Here is a 25,904-nt window from a genome sequence, read left to right as displayed (position 1 = left end):
GCAAATAGCTTAAGCACAAGACAGAAAACAGTAAAAACATTCAGAGAATGTAATGTGGATCTTTCATTCCATAATTGCATATTTCATCATACAGCTGTCCCTCTTACTTCTGAAAGCTTTGTAACAAACTGCAGGAAAACAGTACTTGGCTATGAATGATTTAAGTAGCCTTGATAATGATTTGTATATAGAGTAGTTCCAACATATGGCCAAACATAAATACAAATGTTAAAAAAAATATTGGACCCTTAAAAGGGCATTATTTTTTTTGTTGTTTTCTTTAATGTCTTATACTCCTCACTAGTATTTTTGCTATCAAGAGGTTTGATAAACTGAACTCCTATCATAATTCTGCCAAGCTTGGGCAGATGGGCATCATGCATGAGCTCCAAAGTGGAGTACTCGAGAGGTTGTTTGGCTGCCAAACTATGATTCAAGTGCCAAACTGTTTAAGGTTTAGTTATTAACATCTTGGACTATACCCAATATACAGGATTTTGAACTATCCAGAGTTGGTAAAATCCAAGTAGAGTGCATTATAGTCTAGCTTGGAAGTGCTGAAGGCAGGGAACAGCATTGAAGCCCTCTCCAAGAGGCTGAGCTGTGTTCTTGGCCAGCAGTACTTGGGGAGAAGCCACTTACGGGATTGTACATCTTCCAGAACTGAATGCCGTTAAGTAGCAGCTGGCTCTCAGGACTCACTCTAGTTGTCTAAAACTAGCATTATTGTGTAAAGCTTGCATATCGTTAACTTCATCCAGGTGGCTTTCAGTTGGGATATTAACTGTGGCCTGTGTTTGCTAGAAGGAAGCAGGCAGCCTGAGGGTGAAGAAAACAATAAATATGTGTTGAAAGAACACTCACAAAGCCTTTTTCTAATGCTCTGTCTCTCAGTAACACCAACAGCCATCACATAAACTAAGTAGAGGCACTTTCAATTTAGCTGGAGTAATCTCTTATGCAGAGCGCTGCTATTTTGATGCACAGTTACTTTTCCCAGAAATAGACACACCTACAATTTGCGATATCTTGGAAATGCACAAATGTATAATTATCATACCTAAAATACAACGGATGACAGAATTTGATGGATGATAACCAACAAAAATGCTGATGAGCAAATTCCCATACACATCTTCAATAGGAGCTCCTGGAATTTCTTCAGAGAGCTAGTCCAGTGCAGTGCAGCCTCTTCATGTGTGTATGTTTCTGCATACAGACAGGTTTCGGGCCCCTGGGAATGGTTTGTCTTTTCATTACAAAAAAACCCTCAACAAAACAACTGCTCTGATCTCGTGGTATGAAAATTAAGCTTTAGGAACTAGGGAACACTAGATAAGTCAAGTAATTATAAAGTTAGGAATTGTTTTCTTCCTGAGCAACATTCCCATAAAAAGTGAAGTCTGAAGACCATAAATATAATCAATTTTATTAAATAATAAAAGTACATCAAATATTTGTTTTTTATCCAATTAAAAAGTCCCAGTCAAACAGAGAACTAATCACAGTTCTATTATCTGTTGCTAAATCAGAGGTGGGTATTGCTTACCCTGGCACTGTGACAAACAGTAATAACCTGAATCTGATATAACTCTGTTGTAACTCCGTTGGAAAATAACTTTTAAAAGTTCTGTTTGTTAGAAAACTGGAAACCTGTAAATAGATTTAACCTACTTCTCACAATTTATTTTCAGTGGTACATGTAGTTGCTTTAGGTTTTAAAATCGCCTAGATTTTTGTTTTGTCCGTACTGCTGTCTGGAACTCTCAATCTTACCATGCCATAGTCTTCCCTATCTGTGAAGTAAGGCATGTGCCTTAATTTTCTCTGTCAGATGTATTTTCACTTGACTGATCTTTCCTGTTTTGGGGGGGAGGGCAGGGCAGGCAGGAAAGATCAAAATCAACAAACATTTGGTTGGTTTTCTACCTTTTTCCACAAAATGGAATATTTTTGAGACTGCAGTGAAAGACCTGAAGTTCTGTTTTGCATTTCTCATCAGCTTTTGAGTTACCTTGAAGTTGTGCAAAGAAATGAACACCAGATTCAATAAATTTGGATGAAGATGCCAAGATGAGTTTTACTTGGCACCAGGTTTTAGGAGCTCTGTGACTTTTAGAGAATTAAGTAACTTTAATCAGATCTTTCAGGAGAATTTGATTGAATCTAGAGTTGAATCTGAACACCACGAACATTTCTGAAGGTGAGGTACAAAGGTGGCAGTTTTCTAAACACTGATTTTATTTATTCCTCCTTCCTGTCCAAAACAAGCAATCTTCCCAAAACTGGACTGACTTTAAGGGAGTACTTTCTTAGTGCTTTAGAGTTCATTGGTAGTGTCTTACAAAATTGTAAATGTCACATTGATAAATAAATTATACATTTAAAAAGTGTATAATAATTTTAATGTGTTATTTGAAGGTAAAACTGATCTGCCCTTTGTACATTTCCTTAGTTTTAAGTTTTTCATTTTGTAGCCATTCTAGATAACAAGAAATCATTCCATTAAAGAGAACGAGATCTATGAATGCATTTTTTTTTAAATAAAATTTTAGTATGGAAAATATGCTCAATCATATTTTATTGGCACATAAATCAGCAGTTGTACCACCAAAGTGTGCATGCTTATTGTTGCACATTAACACAAAGGTCTTTATATACCATCTTCATTTTTCCTTAATTTTGCTGGGAAAACCTTTTGGTTATAGTTTCATAGTATTAGGTTATCAAGAGCTATACTTTTTTAACTTAAAAAAATAATTTTCAGACTCCACTATGTGATGGGGATCAACTAAAGGCTGTCCCATTAAGCTCATCCGTTTTCACTGTACATGCTTTCAGCAGTATTTACAAATTGCACATGGAGTACATCTGACAGAGGGAGTGTTGTCCTTCTAGTGCAGTTTACGATGGCGATACCTGCCTGCTTTTTCTTTCGCTGCATTGGCGCAGGCATTGTGCTTATTTTGTTGTAAGTGGTTCCAGTATTTGATCAGTTCACTAGGTTGGAACTGATGGGAGGTAATTAGGTGGCTATATTTACAGCTGGAGTAAGAAACTCGCCAGTGATTGAAGACAAACTCATTGGGTGGAGGCATAGGGTCAATTCGCAGCTTGGCAAGACAGATCCCCACATATACATCCTCTAAATGTAAACGTCTGATGCTTAAGGAGACTTTAAAGATTTTTTCTGCTAAATCTCCAGAGAAAACATAACCAGTTCCAGAGCAGAATACAGGATAACGTTCACTTGGATACAAATCAGGTGGCATATACCACTTACTATCCTTGTTCCTATTAGGTGCATAACCTCTCATTAAATAACCTGTAAAATACTTGTGCCTTGGAGGAAGTTCTGGTTTCAGAAGCTTATGTATTAAATACTCAGTATTGACAAACATATCGCTGTCAGTTTTCATAACATATGGAACATGTGGACAGTAAGATGCAACCCAGTTCATTCCCATCAGAGTTTTAATGGTTAAATTATAGTAGGTGTCTAAGTATTCTTGTTGAATGATATCGTGGTACTGTCTACTTTCCTCAAGTATAGTACGCTGGAGGTATCCATTTACCTTGATGCTTAAGCCCAGCAAAAAAATACGAACAATTTGGATGCCAGGGGTGAGGCTTTCGTTACCCCAGGTTTGTCGAATAGCTTGTCTAGCTTCCACCTGGCCTGGCTCTGCAGCAATGAGCAATATTAGAAAAGGGGTCTTCTCCTGGCACTTCTCAGGCTCATTTATGATATATTTGAAATGGTAGGAAGTTGAATGCCCAGTACCTTTCTTGTTGTATATACTTCCATTGGCACTGAGGGTATTTTCCAAACCAGTTACTCCTTGCAGCAACAGATCAGTGTTGTTGGAGTTGGTGACAGTTTGAGGCCTGAGCGTCTGAGGTATGGCATCTTTCCACATGTTCCTTAGAGAGCTGTGGTTTGTCTCAATTTTTGTAGATCTAAATCCTCGTATAGTGTAAGCCATGGGGTTTTCTTTGAATCCAGCCCTGCCTGGCAGCCAGTCGTGATGATTAAAGAACAGAAACATAGCGAAAAGAAATACAAGAGAGATCAGGCCAATGAGATGGGTGCGAAATAGAGACCTTTTGGTATTCCAGGTCATCTTTGCAAAGCAGCAGTGTCGTCTTCTCCACTGAAGCATGTTGTAAAAATCCAGTGATGGGATATGAGACAATGGCCAAGCAAAATGCTTTTCTGATCCTGTTTGAATCCACTGCTATTCTTTGGTATTCATCTTCTTTTGTTCCTGGTGAGTAATTGTCTGCAAATGGCTCACGCTGCAAAGATTAAAAAATAAAATATCAGAGATCTTTAATTTTATACACTCATAAAAGATTGCAGTGAGAACCTAGCTAGAAAATTGAGTTCAACTCTTTTGAAAAAACAGACCATGTAAATAAAACCGAGGTTTGATTTAGGTTGAAGGTAAACCTTGGTTATTATTTAAGTAGATTTACTAGCTTTTGATATTTTTTCATGGTAAAAATTTTGACAAATGTCTGGGGTACCAAAGATAAAAAGGGGGGGGGGGTCCCCCTTTTTAAGCTGAAAAAGGTTGAAGTACACGTAAATAGCTTCATGTGTACTGGCTGTGAAATCCTTGTACAGTGTTTGAAAAGGGCTGAATGAAAAGGCCTTGATAGCAAATGGAAGGTTTATTGGCATTAATTAAAATTGATTTTTACCACGCAGAGGCTGGTACAGCTCACAGTTTAAAAACCCTTTTTGTAAAATGGTCATGTGTTGGTGGTGGGACAGACGGCGCAAGGTTGATTATGGCAGAGTTGTGTTAGTCACAGTACACCACTTGGAGTGTTTCCACCGGCTCCGACTGTGTTCAGAAAGTCAATGAGAAGATGCACCTGTCAAAATTAATTTTCAGGGTCCAATAACCTCACTGCACAACCCTCAGATGGTAATGCAGGATAACATTTTCTGTCACCTTTCAGGCACCTTTAACCTTCTACTGCACATTGAAAGAAAATATTGAATGGAACACTTGGCTGTTGTGCCAGCCTCAGATGCAGCTGAATTAAAATGAAACTGTAGGTAGAGATCTTCGGTAAACATTCCTATTAACTGAAAATGAAATTGCACAGCACTAAGTTTCTGGCAGACTATCTGATGAACATGATTTTTAGTTTGGGTTTTGTTTTCAGGTTTTATTTTGTCCGTCTATAAATGTGTATGTAACTACCATGCTTGTGGGATCATATGGATATTTCAAGTGTTGTTACCAGCAGCTGAAACTGTAGGAGAAAGTGCCAAAATAGCATGTGCTTCATTTTCTCTTAATTTTTTTCTTTTCATATTCAAGAGCAGAGTCAATATGGCAGCTTCATGATGCTGCGTATTAAAAGCTGATCACATCATCTCGTAAATGAACCTTTCACTGCACGGTAGCAATTCGTTTGTGATTTTCATTTTGCTTTAATTTATTTCTGGGCCCTAGGGTTTTGTATAGGAGGAAGGATGACAGTTGAACAAGAGTCCACAGAAAATGCTTTTTCTCATAAAAATGTGTAATTTATTAACTGCTTTGCTATCTTCTAAAACCAATATTAGGATTAATTTCTACATTTTAAAAAATGACATGCTATGTGGGAATTTACAGGATTTTACATTGTAAAGAAGCAATTTAAGGTGAGATGGCAGTTGAATAATATAGTGCAAAATTATATGTGATGTAACGTTCAGTCTGCCTGGCTCACGTAGGGGAAAATTTGTATTTGAAAAGGGTAGTGAAAGATGTATAACTAGGGTTTGTTTTAATTACTGTATGTTAGTTTGTATATAAACAAAATAACGTGTTCGCAGAAGGTGCCTCATTGACAGGATTTGGAAGCAAGGGAAAGTAGTATACTTCCCTGACTCAGAATTCTTTCATGCTGACTTCCACTAGGAGGAGCAAGTAAGTGCGGATTTTAACGGCGGTTTATGACAGTGTATACGTATCTAAAAAGGCGACACTGCCTTAATTCTCCTTCTGAAACAGCAGATATTTGCCTATTAAGCGCTTTCCCGTCATTGTTCTGTTACACAGCAGTCCTGAATTTTGGTTTTAAGCTCACTGAAAGTATTGCTGATTTTTTTTTTATTTTTTTTATTATGGTTTCTTTTTTAAACTTCTCGGGACAGATGCCACTTACCAGAGACTGAGCTGCATTTCTAAAAATTACTTTCCAGTGTACAGCTGTTAAACATGTAGCTTGAGCACTAACCTAACATTCCACACAACTCTTTTTTTAAGCTGCTTTGACTTGGACATTATCTGTATGTAAAAGAAATTAAGTCCCAAATGTAAAAGACTTTATTTGACCACTTGAACCTGCATTTGCATACTCAGAAAATTAAAGTTTGCTGTCAAAACTAATAATTTTGAGTTTCTCTGCAGTGTGCAGTGAGTTTTAAATGAGCATTCAGCTATTTGGGAAGAATTATTTCTGCATAAGCAAACACAAAAGCCACTTCAAAGGGTACCCTAGATCTCAAGGAAATTAATTGGTTTTATACCAGTTTGGAAGACAACAGTAGGAATATTTGATTAATTATTTCGTTGCATGCATGTGCAGTTTAGGAAAAAACTAAAATCCAGAATTTCACAAATGTGGAATAGCAGCTGGAATTCAGATTATTTTTGTCACACTGAATTGTTCCACTTCTAAGTCTCCACTACGCTACTCATCTGTGTTTAATTTTTAATAGAGGCACTGTTTTAGTGTGCACCTACTTTCATACAGTTATGTAAATATTTGTGTAAACTGAAAACTAATTTCAGGTGCTGTCTTTCCATGATGCACTGAAGAAGTGTCTCAGAAAAGCCAGTTGTAATTGCTGAAATACTTTTTTTTTCTTTTTTTTTTTTTTAAAAAAGCATGCTCATGTTGTGCACATTAAAATAAGTTTTACAGTGAGAAACAGCTGGAATCATAAGAAATTTAGAGAGAGTCGGGTCTCATGTATTTCCTTGATTTTTCAAGGTGGGAGCTTCATGGAAAATCTTCAGTTTCTGTTTGCCCTTAAAAAAGGCATTGTATGGGTAGGGGAAGGACCTACATCTATTCCTCAGCTTCATAAAAAGTATTGACTAAAAAAAAAAACAAAAAAAAAAAACCTTAGTTTTCTTTTTAATAATTCAGGTGTGAAACATTTCATAATATATACAGCAGGTCTGAGGTGTTTGAAGCACATCAACAGCTATGTGAAACCTTTGAAAACATAGTACATGCTAGGATGCATTGTTTTAAAATAATGTAAATAACTGTCAATATAAAAAGCACCATCAAATAATACCATAAAAATATTACTCTCTTGCACTACTTAGGGTTAGAGCATTATTGCTTTTGCCCAAATCTTTAAAATTTAATTTCACAGCAAGCTTATGAACAGGCACCAACCGTTGGCAGTAGATAAGAAAACCTAAGTATGGCAGAAGGTCTCTACACAATTACTTTGTCCTCTGAAAGTGTGCTGTTGCATGCAACTCTGCAGTTTGAAGATATGATTTATAGTAGTTATACTTCATTTTTGGCACTTGACTGTGCAGTCAGTGATGCATTATCAAATGCCAAATATATAAACTCTGAATGCCTCTTGAATTTTTATTTGCGGTCTGTGCTCTGCTGGTGTTTTGGTTCCTGGTACTTTGAATTCTGCTCTATAATTATAGCTTTGCAGATTGAAGCATTTGACTTCCTATTCACACGTCCTGGATTTTCATATTTTGATTAGCTGTGTGGGCAAACTCTTTAATTAGAGAGAAGAGTTCAGAAGGCAGCCGGAGTCAGTATTTTGATAAACAGCAGCAGTTGTATATTAAGCCTCACATAATGTGCCTGAGTTTACTTACAGACTGCATTAATCTTTTGCACAAAACAGTACTTGGGGTAGGGTTTGATGTGCAAGTTTTTAAACATCAGATGAGAAAGTTGCACCAGTGGCTGAGCATGCTTCTCCAGCAGTATTACCTATGGTGAGATTTTTTTTGCTTGCTTTACAAGTTCTGGAAAGTGACTTGATTTTCTAAATGTCTTAAAAGTGATGTGAAACCAGTGACTGTTCTGTGCTGCATCCTTAGGTATGTGAACTATTTCCAGTTGCAGTTGTTCTACTGCATGTTACCATTGCCTTGGGCAAAGAAAGCACATCTAATGATTTATTATAGCTTATTGATAGATTCTGCAGGTAAGCACTTTGTGGTGTATTAAATTGCTATAGATTTAGGTCTTGAATTTGTATTGCAAATATTCATCGTGTTTGTTTGCCAGCAGTGAAAAAGTATTTAGATTTCAACAATAAATAGAAAAGAACAGCAATTAGATGGAATGTAATTTTATAATCCAAGTCAAACAGTCGGTGTTTTCATGTTAAACAGAAACTGTAATGATGGCAAGATACAAGTTATGTGCTCACCATTTTGAGAATATAGTGTTTGAAGGTTTCCTTTTGGGATGCCAGGGGAGCTTGATGTTATTTGTAAAATGTGGTGCCTGATTGCACTGCCGATGGTTTAAATCATTTCCAGTCTTTTCCATGCTCCCACTTTGTGCTTGGCCAATATTAGCCCGATTACATTTTGCTTATGTTGGGGGGGGGGGGGCGGCTGAGGGGTGGGTGTGGAAATAAAGTGTAAAAAGGTCTGAAGGTACTTTTAAGATAAGGAAATTTGACTGCATTGTCTGTTTTGATGGTTCAGTGCTCTCTGTATGTCACATCATGGCCATTTTACCAGTGCTTTAAGATTACTTCAGATAAGGATTAATTCTGACCTAGTTTGAAGGGATTTCTGACTGTTTTTTCTATATTGGAGGGGTTTGAGTTTTTAATTTCTCAGTTAAAAGCAATCATTACAGTAGCTACATTATCCCTCTAATCCCTCCTCTCTAGCCACACCAGCTTTGTGCAGATCGTAAGCTGTGCATTTAGTAAGTGTAGGGTAGTGACATTGTGCTGTGGGAGAGGAAAACCTGCTAGCATTCTTTCTCCCTGTTCAGAGACATGTTATCTCAGGGCTCTGCAAATTAGGAGTGATTGTTATCTGCAATGGCTGAAAAGGTAACAGACAATCAAATGAATACCACATACAAGGATTTGACATACCTTCCTTGGTCAGGCCATTTATGGTGAGAGGATTATACCCACAGAAAATAGTTTTGGCACGCCATCACTTCAGCAAAAAAGATGCTATCCAACATGCGCACATCCCCCAACAGTCTGTTTCCTGCGATTGCTTTTCACAGTATCCAGTCTGTCCATCTGTCTGCCCGTTGCTGTGTTACCTTCCTTGTTCATAAGTGTTGTCCTTGTCTCGGAGCTTTTTGTTCATCCTTCAAACAAAAAGACAGTAGTTCTCGTCTTTGTTCCTATCGGGGCTCTCCGGCGTTCACAGCCAATGTGCTGGAGATTTTACATCTGGTGTTTCCCTTTTCGGACAATGCAGTGCTGTGTTCTCTTCTCCTCAGTATCCATATTTCTAATCGTAATATTAGCAGGGAGTGCTAGTGCGTAGTGCTTTAGTCGCCTTCAGCAGTAGGATTTCCCTCTATTCCTTCCTTCATTGTTGCTAGGCAGTAATAGAAACGATTTTGAGCTGTTTTAACTGAGGATTCTGGTCTATAAAATCCGTTCCGTAGTTCTTCAGCTGCTGCACAGGCAGGCAGCAGTTTAAATGTGGACTTTGACAGATGCTGTCTTCTGACAGAGCAGAATTTAACGTCATTGCTTGGCTGAATCCCACGTGATTGTTTGCATTCATTTTGACTAAATCCAAAGGCAGACAGAAAGCTTTACAGGCTCTTGCTGCTATTTGGTAAATGATACAGACTCAGTTCAAGCACAATGATAGGTGAATAGTATAAAAATTATATGATTATTAGATGAATGATTGAGGGTTTTTTCAGATTGTTTTCACTTTTCCTTGACACTGTAATTTATGAATCTCTAGTGGATTTTTAATGCTAGATGTGCTGTTCCTCTATTCTAAAAGCTGTTCTCCAGTGCAAAGGAATTATAAGCGTTTAAATACTGAAGCTTGATTTAACCCATTTGGCTCTATATTCAAGTATAAATCTTCTGTGCTTTCATGACAAAGAAAAAATAAAAATGTATAGTTTTACTTCCTTTACACATGCTTGTTCTGTAAAAGCTGCTTTTTAATCTTAGGTTAGTCAATTAAGGTGGACAACACTGATGCATAAGCGCATGATGTTAAGTTGCTTTTCTGCTGTTAATGGCTTTCTTCCTGGTAAAGGTCGAAGACTGGTATTGCAGAATTGGAGGCACTTGATTTCAATTATTGATGGATCTAAATGTCTTTTGTCTGTTATAGACATACTGATATTATGGAATTCGTCTTTTTGGTCCTAATGAAACTTATGTTCCTTCAATTTCTGTCCTTTCAATGACTGAACCTTCTATGCTGAAGCATCTTGTGTTACAAATAAAATATAATTATAAATTAAATAGTTCAGAAAATAGACAGCTAGTAGCATGCTTACCCCGGTATTTATTAGTCATTGTGTTTGTCCACTCTATTTTGAAAAGTTAATGACTAACTTTAGAATGCTTTTTGGGTTGTTGGGGGGGGGGGGTGGAGGGATGTGATTTGCAGTTTTTTTGTTTGTGTTTTGGTTTGGGTGGGTTTTATTGTGGTGTGTTTTTTTTTTCTGGGGTGTGGGCTTTTCCTTGATGTTTTGGCGGGTTTTTTTGAGTTTTGTTCTTTTGCTAGTTTTTGCCTTTTATTTTGGCTTGTTTTGTTTTTGTTTTATTGGGGTTTATTTGTAAGGGGTTTTGTTGTTTGTTTGTTTTAGGGCTTTTTTTGTTTGGTTGGTTTTTGTTTTAGTTGGTTGTTGGGGGGGGGGGTGGGGTTGGTTTTTTTTTGTTTGTGGTTTGGTTTTTTTTTTTATGCCAAAGGATAAAGAGAATGTAATTGGTCTATCATAAGGTATCTCTGATGAGTAGGCTCAGGGTAAGTATGTCTTTTACTGGCAAATAAGGCTTCCCCAGGCAGTTAATGTGTTTTATTATTCTAGATGCATATTCCGATAATTTACTAGAAACATAATCAGATTTCTATCCTTCTAACAAATTCATCAATGTACACTACTAATCTTCTCTGTTAATTTACTCTTGTTTTTTTTTACTATGCTTATTCTAATGGCAGCTTCCACAAATACTGTGATCCTGTTTGAGGACATTGGAGGAGCATGAGCATATTCTCTAGATATTAGTTATAAATATAACATGCATATCAGCAAAGACTTGTATCTCCTCCACTCTAAAAATATTGGTATTTCTAAAAGGAGGGGGAGGGTGCGTCAGCAAGAGACAACAGACCTGGGTCCAGACCACTTACTGTTCTGGGATGCTGATGAATAATTGAGAATTGGTGTTCTGAAAGGTTGCATGTGTGCTCAGTCTACTGAATTTTCCACTTAAACACACAGACTCTCTTATCCTTGCCCCATATAATATACAGAACTTTATGTAATCTTTTCTGTATGTATAAAAACATGTGGCAAGAGTTTGGCTAGGCGTATTACTGCAGTGTGGAGTACAGGGGTGGGGAGTTGAGTGAGATAGTTCATTTATCACTACTGATTTACATAGAAGCAAATAGTGGTTTTTCAAATATTCATTTTAGAATTTTCAGATAAGACACATAACATTGTATTTGGGAAACAGGTCTAAATCTCAGCAAAATGCTGAAATCTTTAGTGTTTCAACTCTTACTTCTTTACTTCTTTTTCACTAAACCTAAAGTGTATCACCGAAGGTTTGAGCTACACGTAGTATGTTTACATAATGGGTTGGACAGAGCTGGTTTTATTGTTCTGTAATTGCTCAGTAGTAAATATTACAGGTACAAAAATCCAAAGGTCCTTTTTCTTTTCTAAATAGACTATTTATTGTTGGAAGGCAGTAGGCATCAGCTTTTGGCTTTTAATTATGTGCATAGCTTGTGAAGTTCAGGCAGAGCTGTTGCCTGGTGATACCTGTAAAATTTGTCATCTTGCCATGTGAACAAATTGAATATTGAATTCTTAAACCTTAATGAACAGTTTCTATTGTTCGTTGATTCATTCCTTTTAAAAGATGAGCAGGTCTTACAGAAAAGTAAGGAAAAGCTTTGATTTTTATACTACTTTCTATCTGGGTGTGCCTGATGTATCTTAGAGTCTAAGTTTCAGGAAGAAATTCCTTTTAAAGTGTTTTTTTTCTTTACTGCTTTTATATGATAACTGTATGTTCCTAGGTATTTCAGGAGGGCAGAGCATGCTTTGTACTGGAAATATGACCTGAATGTTTTAGTAATCTTGCTGGGCCGGAGGTTGGAATGAGCTTTAGTTCGGCTAACTCTCACTGTGAAGGGTCAGTGGACTGCTTGTTCTTGATCCAGGGAGTATTATGTGCTGTAATGTTACTATGGTTACATCTTAAATTAGAAGCTACAATGTTAGTGTTTGAAATGCTGCCATCTATTAAGACTAAGAAGGAGTTACTCTGATGTGAAGATGTGCAGCCTTTGTGTAAGGAACACTACAGAGTTACTGTGGCCAGTGAAAACCTGACTGTTCAGCAAGTTAGGCAAAGCTAGAAGCAGATGCAAGGAGTAGCAAAAGATGGCTGTGTAGAATAACCTGTGCGCATAACTACTGTGAACAAAGCAAAATACACTTACGTAAAACAAAGGTGTTTAAGTTTGGAATATGCAAAAGAATAAGAAAAAAAAAACCAACCTAAACCCCAAACAAATAAAAAACCAAACAGCCCTTCCTACATGTCACTGTCATTTTGAGCGGGTATCAGCAGAATCTTGTCTAACTGGTTTTAAAGTAAATCTTCACAACATTGACAGAAGTTTCTCAGTTGTTGCAATGGTCAGGTGTATTGGTAATTTTCTGCCTGGTGGCCACAAGTCCTAGGAAAGTTAAATGGAATATGTACAGCATAGGTGACCTGTCAACTGAATGCTCCCATATGGACTATGCTTTCTTGGATACTCCATGGATACTTTGCAAAGTTTATTCCATTTTGTTGTAGTAACATGTAGCATTATTTCACCTGCAGTATGCTGAAAACCATTCAAGTAAAAGTTCAAAGTGATTAATGGTAACATTTTCAAGATTGGTTGGTTTTGCTTTTAAACGTTTTATTTTTTTTTTCCTTGTGGAAATGTGTTAATACAGAATGTCATAAAAACTTAGTTTTCATTTTCTGTGTTAGGATTTACTGTACATATAGCCAGTAGTCATCCTCTTTGCTTCAAAAGGAACACTTCTCCAATAAGTCATTCAGAGTTGAGAAGACAGAGTTATGAAGTATCTGTAACTTGCTTGGCTATTTTGTGATCCCAGTGTATTTCTTAACTTATGTTTGTAACTGAATGAAAAAAATAGCAATCTAGAAATGACCACAAGTGTCAGTATTGCCTGCCTTATTTTCCTTAGTAGATTTCTCACTATTGCTTAGGTAGTTTCTGAAATCCAGCTTACACTTATTGCATTCTTTATAAATGGTCAAGATTTTGAGCTCTGTTCTAATTGCATACAAGCCATAAACTTAGTGATTTAATTAATCTTTGAATGGTTTTATACATTAATATAGAACTATCTGAAATGATGATGGAAGTAAAAAAGTTTTAGTTAATGTTGTGGTTTAAACCCTAGCCAGACAGCTCGTTCACTCACTCCCAGCGAGTGGTGCCGGGCTGGAAACAATTGAGGCCTGTGTGCCCCCCCCCCCCGGGGCTCTCCCCTTCCCCGCTCCCAGAGGAACGGGGAGGAGGATCGAAAGAGTGCAACTCCCACGGGTTGAGACAAGAACAGTCCAGCAACCAATGTACAACACAAATCACCACCGACACTACCAACGACAACAATGATAAGAGAAAATAACAAGGGAAGAGAATACAATACCATCTGCCAAGAAATGAGTCCTACCCAGGAGCCCGTGTCCTTCCGGGTAACTCCCCTCACCCCGGGCATGACGTGCTGTGGTATGGAATACCTCCTTGGCTACTTTGGGTCAGGTATCCTGTCTCTGCTTCCTCACGGCTTCCCCTCCTCCCTGGCAGGTCATGAGCCTCACAAAGTCATTGGTCAGGGTAAACATTACTTAGCAACAACCAAAAACATGGGTATTATCAGCACTGTTCCCAGGGCGAAGGTCAAAACACAGCGCTGCATCAGCTACCAAGAAGGAGAAAAATTGACTGCTACTGCTGAACCCAGGACAGTTATTCTGAAGCATGCTTTTTTTTTTTTTTTGCTAATGAGTAGTGGATAATTGTTATCTCATTCAGTAACATATATAAGCACATCCCCTGACTTTGAAAAGTTGTGAGAGAGAAAAACGACCCAAGTGATGTTTTCAAGTGAGGGTGCTTCATATTCCGTCTGCCTGAGGAAACATTTTAAGGGGATACATCATAATTCTAAAACTTGTGGGGTTTTTTACTAAATAAACTAACGGTATCCAACTGGAATTCAGTCCATTCTGCTATCACAGCTTCCTTTGAGAAACACAGGTTTGGAGTGCTTCAAAATTTACTTGAAAAGTCAAAATACAAAATGGCTTCAGTCCACTCTATTTCCATTCTGGTTTTGTGTTAGGCAAATTTTGCATATTGGACTATAGTCCAGATGCATTTCCTTCTTTCCTCAGTATTGTGGTGTTTGTTTTATTGTAACTTCTTTTCTGTATTCTGTTTTTTCATGTCTTCCCCCAGGCTTTGCATCCAATTACTGCTGGTCTCAAGTGCACTAAATGCAGAATTTATTTTTTTTTCCAGGGGATGGACAACATAATTTGTACTGTGCAGTATTTTTGGTTGTGTGGTTCTCCCCTGATGAACTGACAATCCAGTGCCAGCAGTAATATTTTTTGCCTGTCACAAGTGTTCTTTTGCATTCTGAGAAGCACAGGGACTTTATGAAGCTTTGATTCAGCACAGCAGGGGAGAGTACCAAAGTAGAAGTACCAAATGTTCACAGGTAGTTTAACGAACAACTGTCGAAAATAGACTTCTGGGTTTTTTTCCCCTTGCCTTATGACTTGTTTTGTTCTACCTGCCTGCACTATATGGTCAAGTTACCCCTAACACCCACACTTACACCCCCAGCAAGAGAATTTATATGAAAACTTAATTTCTTACGGAACGTGAGACTTTAGGGAAGAACTTGTATTACATATCAAATCTCTTAAAGCAGGAAGATCTCATCCTGCGGGAGTTAATAGTCCACCAGCTCTTTTGTCTAGAGAGAAAAATGCTTTGTTCCAGCTGTTAGCACCTGTCCAGGCACAGGAAGACCCTTTTCCCTTAGGCTGTCTTTAGGCTCTTCAGGCATCCAGCATTTCTCTTCCAATGATTTGAAGAGTCTTGGCCCATCAGTTTCATTGCCAGGATGCAGACCTCCTGCCTAGCACCTGCTGGATGAGCTATGTAGATTATCTATTTTTTTTTGTGAGACTGATTAAGAGATTAGCAGCTCCAACTGTTCATCTGCTTGCTAAATTCTTTTCCCTATGTGTGTTGTTTGTAATTGAATATGGAGGCATTTTGTCAGCCTCAAAAATTCCTGGTTTTGAAACTGAAGTTTGTGATGCAGATGTTTAGTGAATGTTAAATAATGTGAAATTGAAGAGCTGGACTTCCAGAGCTGTCAGAATTTCATCTGATTTGGGATTGAGACCTGTATTGACTCTTTCCATCTGTCACATTTCCTCAGTAGCTTTAGCCCATTAACTCCTACAGCTCCATTCTATAGGTATCCTAATTTACAGCTAATTATGTGGGACGTACAGGGTTTACAACAGAAATAAGAAAGGTCTAGCAAGTGTCTTAAATGCCTGAAGCCTTTTTTTCAAGCACAGGTGCTAAAACTGGGAAAAACTATCTGTGGATAAAGTTTTTTCTCCAGTTATCCAAGAGGCTCTATCCCTGTAATAAATTTATGCAATAATTCTTAATATCACACAGAAAACCTGGATCATAACATCGAAAATAAGTCTCCTTTAAAGAGCAGTTCCCTGCTGTCCTTTATTTGACATGTTGGGGGAATTAAAGTTGCTCCAAAGACCCTGAGCACTACCTTGATAAAACTAATTCAGGTTGGCCAGCCATTTTCATGTTTTTGTTTGTTTTTTGTTTTTTCCTGATGTTGTTCCATATTAATGATTCCCTTAGCTTGAAGTGGCTTTGTCTCAACCTGGTTGAAAGGCATGTGTGACTCAAAAATGGTCAGACTCAATATATTTGTTGCCTGGTTGGAATTAAGGCACAAACAAGGCCAGATGCTGAAACTCTTAAACTCAGGTTGTCTGTTCCTGGAGAGATCAATGCAGGGAGAGAGTTGCAAGCAGGTAGTCACCACCTGGGGATCTGTTGGTGTGTTATTGGTCCTCTTCACCCATGGTATTGCTGTTGGTGGGAGCTCACCCTCTGACCTGAGCCCTGCCCTTTAGTGTTCTTTGGGGTGTTAACTGTAATTTGCATGAAAAGTGTAGAAAGGCGTTACTAGAATGATGGATGTGTTGTAGTGAGCACGTGCAGTTCCAAAGCTGGAATTCTGTAAGTGCTTGTGTTGGTGGTCATTGTCCCTCACATTAAGACCTATTCTTTGAATCAGTGTTTTTCACAGTCCTGTGAAGGCTTATCAGCTTCAAAAAAAGGGATCAGAATGATCCAGCATATGCAGTATTGAAAGCTAACATCCTTGTTTGCTTCATTTGCCATAATTCTTGCAATACCTCCCATGGTCAAATGAAAAGGGTATCTCAGACAAGCTCAGTTTGAGCAGTGTTTGAGACTAGCTCAGTTTCCAGGCTCTCACAGGCTCTAGGCAGTGTATATTAATGAAAAGCTGATCTTGATGTGTGCTGAGATTATCATGTATTGTGCTTAGTATTACTGACTGTTTTTTGGGTATTTCAAAGTTAGTTCAGTTTTCTGGGAAAAAAATCTGTCAGAAGTACATATTCATTTGTATATGCTTCTGATGAAAAAGAAATCAAGTTACCATACAAAATGACTGCATATCCCTAGTTGCCAGTCTGTCCTGCAGACTTTCCACTTTTGAAATTCACATTAAACTTAAATAACATCCCTTTAGTAATTTGCAGGGAAAATGAAACTGTGCTGTGGAAATTACGCTTTTTTTTTTTTTCTGAATAACTGTGTTCATAATTCTTTCTGGAATCTGTGTAAGAGTCTAGAGTAATTTCATGAGCCTGAGGATTTTTTTTTTTTTCCCCACATAAATTATAAATATGGAGTCAGAGTCACCAGGACTTCTAGTCTTCAAATATGTGATTTAGAGGAAATACACAGAGCTCAATTTGTATTATGTTCATCGTCAAGAGAATATTGCTTCAGAGCTAGAAATCTTTTTTATTCTTTTCTGCTATATTTCAAACTTAAGTTCCAGGTTTTTATTTTCTGTAATTTAGTGACTTCTAACAGAAGAAGAAATGAGAGACAGCTCTCCTACATCTTGATCATCTCAAGACATATTATTACAAAACACAAATGCACATTGGAAGGAGTGTGTGTTTAACAGAAAAATAAATAGAACAGCTGGATAGATTTAATGTAATAATGCTGAGTTCATAAATTTTGACCTAAATTTAAAGATTATGTTTTTCTGGAATATTTTGATACATATTTTTGTAATTCTTAATCAGCATCTGCAAAGCTTTCTATCACTGATGTGTTGCACTAAAGTGAATTTACAGGATATATCTGTTGCATAAAGAAGTTGTCCACCTCTTAAAAACACACAAATGTCATCTTCTTAAAAAACCCACAATTCTTGGATGATAAATTGCTCATTGCATGTTCTTTCAAGTCTTCTCTCAAAGAATTACATACATAAGCATTCAAATGCTTTTTCTGTATTTTTTGATTAATACACGTCTGTGCATTTGTGGTGGTTTACATTGCAGAATTAAAAAAATAATCCCCCCACCTCTGGTTCTCTGCCTTACTGTTTTCCTTGGAGTTACTTTCCCAAATAGAGAGAGCCCTGAAAGTCTGTTAATATCAGTAAGAAGCATTATAGTGTAAAGGAGGCAAGTGTAGTTTTCTGCCTCAGTTGCATTTCTAGGTAAACAAGGAAAGCAACAAAATACAATAAAAATTCTTTTTTAATTTAATGAGGCCTGGGTAGAATACAAAAAGGGGAGTCATCTTTGAGAATCTGGGCCACCTAAGATGGAGAAAATCTCTTTGCTGTGACTTTTTTTCTTCCTTTCTATTGGTGTTGGTGTTACACTTGACCCTACACTACAGCGTTGTCTGGAGCTATGTAACAGTATCTGTACTTTTATGCTGGGTTTGTCTGATGACTGAAACATTGCTTTTTGTTGGGTGTAATTAAATCTCATGTATCTGAGGTGCACTGGGGGAAGGGAATGGGCAAGGAGATGTGTCAGTAATGTAGGAAATGCTGGATGTGGTGGGGAAAGTTAGAGCAGGTCTTTTGAATCCCTCTGCTTCTCTCACTAGCAGGTTGGTTGGGACCCATGCCAGATGAAAATCGGATCTGTGTATTCACATGATAATGCACACAATCTAATAAGCCTTGTGGAATGTTGACCATTAGGGAATAGATGAATCAGCCTTCTCTGAATGGTCTGGTGGAATTGGTTCAGGTCCCATGTGGCTGGAGCTAATGAGCTCTGATGACTCTCTGCAGAATTGTTTGCTTGTTCTTGAAACATTACTGTGGCATACATGAGATGCTTTCAAGATTTATAAATAGCAGCTCCGTGCTGCGTGGCAGTGCTGTTTCTGAAGCCCCATTGGCCTGGGAAGCAAAGTAACTGTGTTTCTACAAAGCTGCTCTGAGCTAATGAAATCACTAAATGGAAGGCTCCTCTGTCATCTGGAATGGAAGATGTGCTTGCTAGAATATCTGATCCCATTGATGGAGATCTGATGGCAATAATAAGTTATTTTATTTTATTTTTTTTAGACCAGCATTCATACTGGTAGTGCCTTCAGATGTTTTTCTTCAAACCAGCCACTAGTCAGTGACAAAAATGTATGAGAAGATAAAGGGTTTTGCTTTTCCTTCAAAGTAAGCATGTATTCATTTACCCAAGGATATGATGATACAGAAGTTGCAAAATAGGGAACAGACATGTACTCTGGCATTAGCTCTTGAGTAGTTGCTTTTTCTTACATTTTTAAAATGTCTTTTTAGAAAAACATGAATAAATGTGAGGTTTCTGTGCTCATTACAAGCCTGTTGAGCTACACATGAAATTACTATGCTGCCCTTTCTCAAAAGGTGACACTGCTGTTTTGTTTTGCCATTTTTCTCATGAAAGTAGATCACTACCTGATTAAGATAAGGAGGTTATTGGGTGAGTCTCTGTGAAACTGAATCTTGTGGCAACTGGTGAAACCCTCCTAAGCACTTACAGGCAGTTCGAAGGTGTCATAACAGAGCATTCTTGTTACACTTTGAGGTTTGGTTGGGTTTTGTTTTTTTTCTTCTCATTGAGATCTTGGCAATGAAAGCCTAATTCTATTCCAAAATATTATCTGCTTTTAGTGGTGTATTCATTTTCATTTCCTGCCATCTAAGTGCTCAGTTTTCCAGTGTGGGATTCTTACTCTGCAACAGATTGCTGTAGAAAACAAAACACCTTGTTTATATTATAACACTGACAGTAGACTTTTCAAAGATTGAAACAGCTATTTGAAGTAGCAGGACAGATGTGAGGGCTGAAGAGGTCTTGCTGCTTAAGGCAGATTTCCTTCGGATAAACTCTGAAATCCACAGGATTGTTATGGATGACTGATACTTGCTAACATGCGAGTAGCAGAAGTGATAGTTGCAGTGAACCTCACCTGGGCCTGTGCTGACTGGCATAGTCTGTCATCTTAGATGTATATGCACAGTGTGAAGTTCTTAAAAATGAAATTGTGTGTCTATGTGTGTGTGTATACATAGACATAGGAGTGAGTGAAGAGAGAAAGGGGCATCCATTTGAAAACTTTTAAAACCTGTCTAAAAATATACTTTTGAATCTGCTCATTTAGTCAGGGATACTTTTTTCTGCAGTGGTGGATGAACACTAGAAAAGTCACAGCATTATAGAAAGTCCCTAAAATTTGTAGAGGCTTCTGTATGGCCCTTATCCCATCTTCATCTTTGAATAGAATGGCCCCAGACTGTGTGAATGAGACCTTGTCAGTTGACCTTCGTTTAAGAGGACTGCATTTATGCACTACCAAAAACACAGCTGTGCTCTAGCCATTTCAAAGAACAGTCATATTATAAAACCAGGTCTCATAATGTACAGATAGAAGCTTTCAGATTGAGCATCTAGTGTATGGATTGTGTATAAAAGGAAAAACTAAAAGTTGAATGCTGTCATCTTAGTGCTTTTAGAAGGGCTTAATTTAATCTTCTCTGCTAAAGAGAGAACAATAATGGGGAATTTAGATATAATGCCAAAGGAAGCTGAAAGTAGAGGCAGAAGGCTAAATGGGAAAATTCTTCCTGCATGATACAGCCAGAATCCTTCCTGTATTTTAACTTAATGCATGATTTATTGCCACTACGTTTTTTGATACAGGTATGTAACATCATCGGTTTTTATATTCTATAGCAGGGTGGTATGAATGGTATGTTTATTCAGGATACAAATACCAGTAGCAGTGTACGCAATCTGTTTTTAGCACTAATACACAAATCCTGTTGCATGCATGCTAGTGCAAGACGTTTTGAAGGCAAATCTTTCAGCCTAAATATTTTTCAAGAAGCACATGTGTAAAAAGCATTGATGATCAAGTATGGTATATGTTCTGTCGTCTTCAACATAAGACTATTACAAGTGACTAAAATACTTGCATCCCAGGTGACACTGTTATGTGATGATTAATATTGTGGCTCTGTTTCTTGATTCATGTATGTGATTTCTTTTTGTAGTAAAACAGCCCCATCAAAAGACTGAATAGCTTTTGTCAGAGTTAGGCTTTAAAACACAGATGAGCAACTGAAAGTTTAACAGTATGTTGTCTGTTTGCTCTTTGGGTACAAACCTGAAGGTTTCAATTTGTTGTACTGTTTGGGGATTATTAGTTTTTCTAATCTTGGAATCTGTTGGCAAAGTTGGAAGGCTTAATCTAGGAAGTAGAGAATTTTGGGTTCATGCAGCTTCCTGGCTGTTTCTGCTGACATGTACAGTACTGTGATTTGGTACTGTGTAGTAGTGATCCCTGCAAAATATTTTAACTTTGTGATGTGTTTACAGCTGTAGCTAGGGAGGGAAGCTTTGGGCCTTTTGGAGTTACCTGGTTGCACTGAGTGGGAATATTTTGGAGAAAGTGGGGGAGGAGGAAGAGTAACAACTGTTTTGGTCTAATTTGAGTGCTCCCTCATAAGTGTAAAATCATATTTTAATTAGAACAGAATTCTGGAATGAGAGGTTATACAGTGAAAGGTGTGTAGTGCAATGTGTCTCACTGGGAAAGCTGGAGGGACAAAGAATTGGAGAACAGGACTATAAATGGTGTACAGCAGTACAAAACCCAATACATTTTAATTTTAGATGTTTAGATGGTATGTCTGAAACACCGACATGATGCAGTCCAGGGAAAAGATGTGGGTAGTCTAGAACACCGCCAGATCTGCTGTGACTGGAATAAGTGGGATGCTATTATTGGAAATGCTCAGATTTCAGAATATCACACAGAGAAAAGTATATTAATGATTTTTACCAGTGTTAGGAGCAGTCATTTGAGGACACTGAGGAGCTGAAGTTGGGTTTTTTGTTTGTTTTTTTTTTTTTTGTGGATTTTTCCTGGGTTTTTTTGTGGGTTTTTTGTTTGTTTGGATTTGGTGCTTTCTTGTGTTTTTTTGTTTAGTTTTGTTTTTACTGAAGTTTTTTTCTGTAATGTTTTACTGTATTAAGTATATAAAGTATGGGAAATTGGAGACTGTAACTCCTAAAGTTTAATACTGAGACACTATTCATACGTTGTTTATGAGCTTTCCTAAGTTTGGTTCTTGAAGTTTTTGTGTATATCCTTTTCAATCCCAAATTGCCTCTATCCCCTGACTTAAAATGTGCGGAAAATTTTCCAAGGATCTGTTTATTTTGTTGAAGTCTGAATGTAAACATTTTGCTCCAGAAGTACACGTGGTTTTCCTTGACATTAAACCTACTAAAATCTTTTCTTTTACTTGATACAAGTGTATGAAATCACCAGACAGAAAGAAGCATGGCAATCAAATGTCAGCTTCAGTCATAATAGTTCTCAAAACAGTGCTTTTTTGTATGGCACCTGTGGTACAGCAAGCCTGTGCACTGAAAATGTGAGGTACTCTGTGTCTGTTCAAAACAGTTGGTTTCTCTAGGATTTTTAGTGAAATAAAAGTTTATTCCCAAGATGACCAATAACTTTGTGTTTGTAGGAAGATTATTATGTGTCAGATTTCCCAGGTTCTTCTGAGGAAAGCTGAGTGTAGATCAGTTCATCTGAACACATTATCAGCCTCTGGACAAAGACAGAAATAATGCTGCATGTGAGGAAAGGAGATGGGGAACATAATCTGGGCTAGCAATAATTTGAGTATGTCGCATCCCCTTACGATGTAAGCTAGAGGTGCTTATATTGCAGAAGGCTTCATCTGAAGTTTTAGGTGCTGTTCCCATGTGTTTTAATATTGAATAATGCTGTGTTTGTGTATAGTGCTTGGCGAATATTTCACAGGGGCTTTTCTGATCATACAGACTCTAAATGTGAGGCTTAAATTAGGCAGTTGAGAAAGGGGGAAGTGATTGAGTTTGTTTTCTCGCCACGAAGTAATGCCTTTTGCTGCCGTATGATCAAGGGTGCTTAGCCACAGTGTTAAAATGCAAATATAGAAGTCTGTTCACCCATCATCCTCCCACCACCATCCTCCAAAAAACTGCTTGCATTCCTATTTGATTTCCTTCCCATCTTCATGGTAGGCAACATATTTTCTTCCTTCCAGTCTGCTTTTTTTTTTTGAGTTAAAGCAGTAAGATCACTAGAGTAAGAGCAGGACAAAAATCTGTGGGAATTCTTTGTTGTGGGTTTTTGTTGTGAGTTTTTGTTGTGATTTTGGGTTTTCTTTGGGATTTTTTTGGTTGGTTGGTTGGTTGATTTTCATTCTTTTTTTCTTTTTTTCATTATTATTTTTTTAATATGACAGTTGAAAACAAACCTGTAAATGTACAGAGATGGAGAAGGACAGATGTTTAGAGACAGTATTCAAGTTATCTTGTAAGCAGATTAAAATGTCCGGTCCTCCCAGTTTGGAGGATTTGCAGTGTGTGGGTAACTGCAGGATGCACAAGTCACGAAATCACAACTTTCATGCTGGATTAAAATCAGAAATATTTTGCTGTAAATTACTCTTCTGTTTCTAACTTGCTTGTCTGACATTTTATAGATATGTCTTGTGTCTCAATATTTGGTCAATATATTCATCACCAGCACCCAAGATAGCAAATCTGCTCTGTCTGGACAGTTTGTTGATATGAGGGCTTTAGCAGATGTAATGGTGGAGGTTTACTACTCTGTTTGCAAATGGGACCGATAAATTACATAAATACTTTAAAGGGGGGGTGGGGGAGAGGATATAGTATATTTTTATTTCCTGTACATACAGTTGCTATCACAACTTCACTGTAGCCAGTGAAGCAAGTGGGTGTGCTTCTTTTGGGGTGTCTTAGTATAAACTCACAAAGAAACACAAAACCAGTTAAGAAGAAAATCTGAGGTATCATGAACTTCATTACGAATGTTATTTGACTGACTGCATGGGTCTGTACATTAGTATTACTAGCAGCCTCTTCCAGTTACACAGGCCCCAAGATATCACTTTATGTGGTTTAAAAAAAAAAACACCACCTACTCTTTTGCAGCTGAACTTGCATAGTAGATGAGTTGTTATTCTTAGAGGAGGAAGCCTGAAGTGTAAGACAGTCTGCAATTAAAATAGTTTTTCTAGACTTTTCTCTGGCCTTTGAGAATAGGCCTTTCCATGATAACAGCCCTTTCCGTGTCGAAGTGGTTATAGTGCGTTGTGGTTTTGCAATCATCACTGTCATCACTCAAGTCCTCTTATCTTGTGGCTCATGTATTACAGTTTATTACAACTGCAGCTAAAGCTTTTGATACTGAAAAAGCTGATGCTGTTTTTGAACTGAGCAGTTACTTTTCTAGGCAACACAGACAACTTCAGTGATCATCACTCCATTGTTCAGCTTTGTGCATTGGGTTCTCAAGGAATATAGTTTCAGGATTTTCTTGTGATATTTTAAGTCTTTCACAGTGATTACTTGGAAAATTGCTTTCATCTCTCTGGCCATGACCACCCATGATAATGATGTTTTCTTGTACCATAATGTAATATATAACCATAGTGCCGGGGTGGAAGGTATGGAAGAATAACGTTAAACTTCTTTTCAATGAACAGAAAGGAGAAGATCACATCAGGGTGAAGTACAACTGGGAAAATGTGGTGCTGGATAATTTGTTAAACAAGCAATCACCAAAAACCCATAAGGTCTTGAATAGCATCCTATGTGTTAGAATTCTAATATTACAGTACCTCCTGTTCTAGTAACAGGATTCAGTATAACCAAGGGGACCCTGGAAAGAGCCTCATCAGTTTCTATTGCATTGAGATGTTGAACAGCATCACATAAAGTTAGTCAACTTCTGCGTCTTGGTTTGTTTTTGTTTTTTTTTGGGGGGGGGGGGAATTGTTGTGCTGAGGTTAAGGTTCCATCTATATTGGTGTAGGCACTTGCAGAGCCTTTAAAAATATTCTTGTCACACAGGGCATTTTACAAGTCTTTCCAGAAGTTGCAAAGGAACCTTTCCGAGATCTTTTAAGCCTTTTCCCCTGCAAATTTCCTCTGAGTCCAAATTGCTCACTGAATGCTGGCCTAAGTGGGGTCTTCCCATTGCTCTATGTCAAGCAACGTGTTCGTTAATGTACATGTGACTGTTACCATGAATACGGTTTCCAGAGCAGGATCTGTAGAAAACTCAGTGCTTTTCTAAGCATGTGTAGAGGCTGCATGTCTGCAGTGTTTTCCTGCAAGTCAGTAACAATTACTGATAAGCTTTAAAACTGAGTATTACTTCTAAAGATAAGATTTCAAAACATTCCTGAGCAGTCTTCGGGGAGGAGCTAGAGCTCCTCACATCTTTATCCTTGTGCAGAATACCAGTAAAATTAAGATCTTCATCTTGAGTTTACATCACCCATGTAGTTTGAAACCATTGCTGTAGAAATAGCAATTTTGAGCTGAAGAGGAATGTTGGTGAGAACGCCAGATTAAACATGCAAGCGCTTCCGTCTTCCCGGTGATAAGCTGCTTTCATCAAAGACCACCTCTCAGTCCTGACAGAACTCCAGATATTTTTTTTGTTCTAAAAATGAAGCCCTGCCTATAATATACCTACCTATAGTTATTCAAATTACTCATTCCCTTGAACTGAGTGAAAAGACAAAAGCTGGTATCACTAAAATGTTATTTTTGCTTCAAGTTCTTTCCCTTTGGCTTAATTATTTGAGACAGCCTCACTCATATTATTTGGCAATAGGTAAGATTTTTGACACACAACTTGAGGCCAGAAGGATTGTTTCATCTTTTGCCATATCAATTCAATAGAACTGTAATTTGCATAACCATGAACTCAGTAGTTTGCTAATGTTTTAGCCTCCAACTTTCTACTACATGTGTTCACGCATCTCTAGTCCAATACTAAGCGTAATTGCAAGTAGTAATCACTCGTATGAAATGGTTTCTCACCAGGAAAAAAAAAACAAAAAACAACACCAAACATAGAATGTGGGGTTTGGAGCAGAAATTGCAGTGAGTA

General features: G+C 37.7%; 3 protein-coding genes across 3 annotated transcripts in view; 1 reads left to right on the top strand and 2 right to left on the bottom strand.

Moving 5' to 3' along the window:
• The window catches only part of UCHL5 (ubiquitin C-terminal hydrolase L5), a 189,184-nt gene that overhangs the window by 95,721 nt on the left and 67,559 nt on the right, over positions 1–25,904 (bottom strand). The gene's annotated exons all lie outside the window — the stretch shown is intronic.
• Positions 1–25,904, top strand: part of CDC73 (cell division cycle 73) — a 108,521-nt gene that overhangs the window by 57,330 nt on the left and 25,287 nt on the right. The window lies entirely within an intron of this gene.
• B3GALT2 (beta-1,3-galactosyltransferase 2) lies at positions 1,457–9,732 on the bottom strand. The gene is made up of 2 exons (XM_062638840.1): positions 9,122–9,732; positions 1,457–4,299 (listed from the first exon to the last, which is right to left on the bottom strand). Exon 2 carries the CDS (start codon positions 4,161–4,163, stop codon positions 2,895–2,897), a length of 1,269 nt encoding a protein of 422 aa, XP_062494824.1. The 5' UTR covers positions 4,164–4,299; positions 9,122–9,732; the 3' UTR covers positions 1,457–2,894.

The sequence above is a fragment of the Pezoporus occidentalis genome, unplaced genomic scaffold (genome assembly GCF_034315485.1).
Source record: "Pezoporus occidentalis ecotype Australia unplaced genomic scaffold, CSIRO_AGI_Poc_V1 ctg59, whole genome shotgun sequence".
Classification (NCBI taxonomy): domain Eukaryota; kingdom Metazoa; phylum Chordata; class Aves; order Psittaciformes; family Psittacidae; genus Pezoporus; species Pezoporus occidentalis.
Note: the sequence above shows the minus strand (reverse complement) of the source record. Positions and strands in the feature narration are given on the sequence as shown.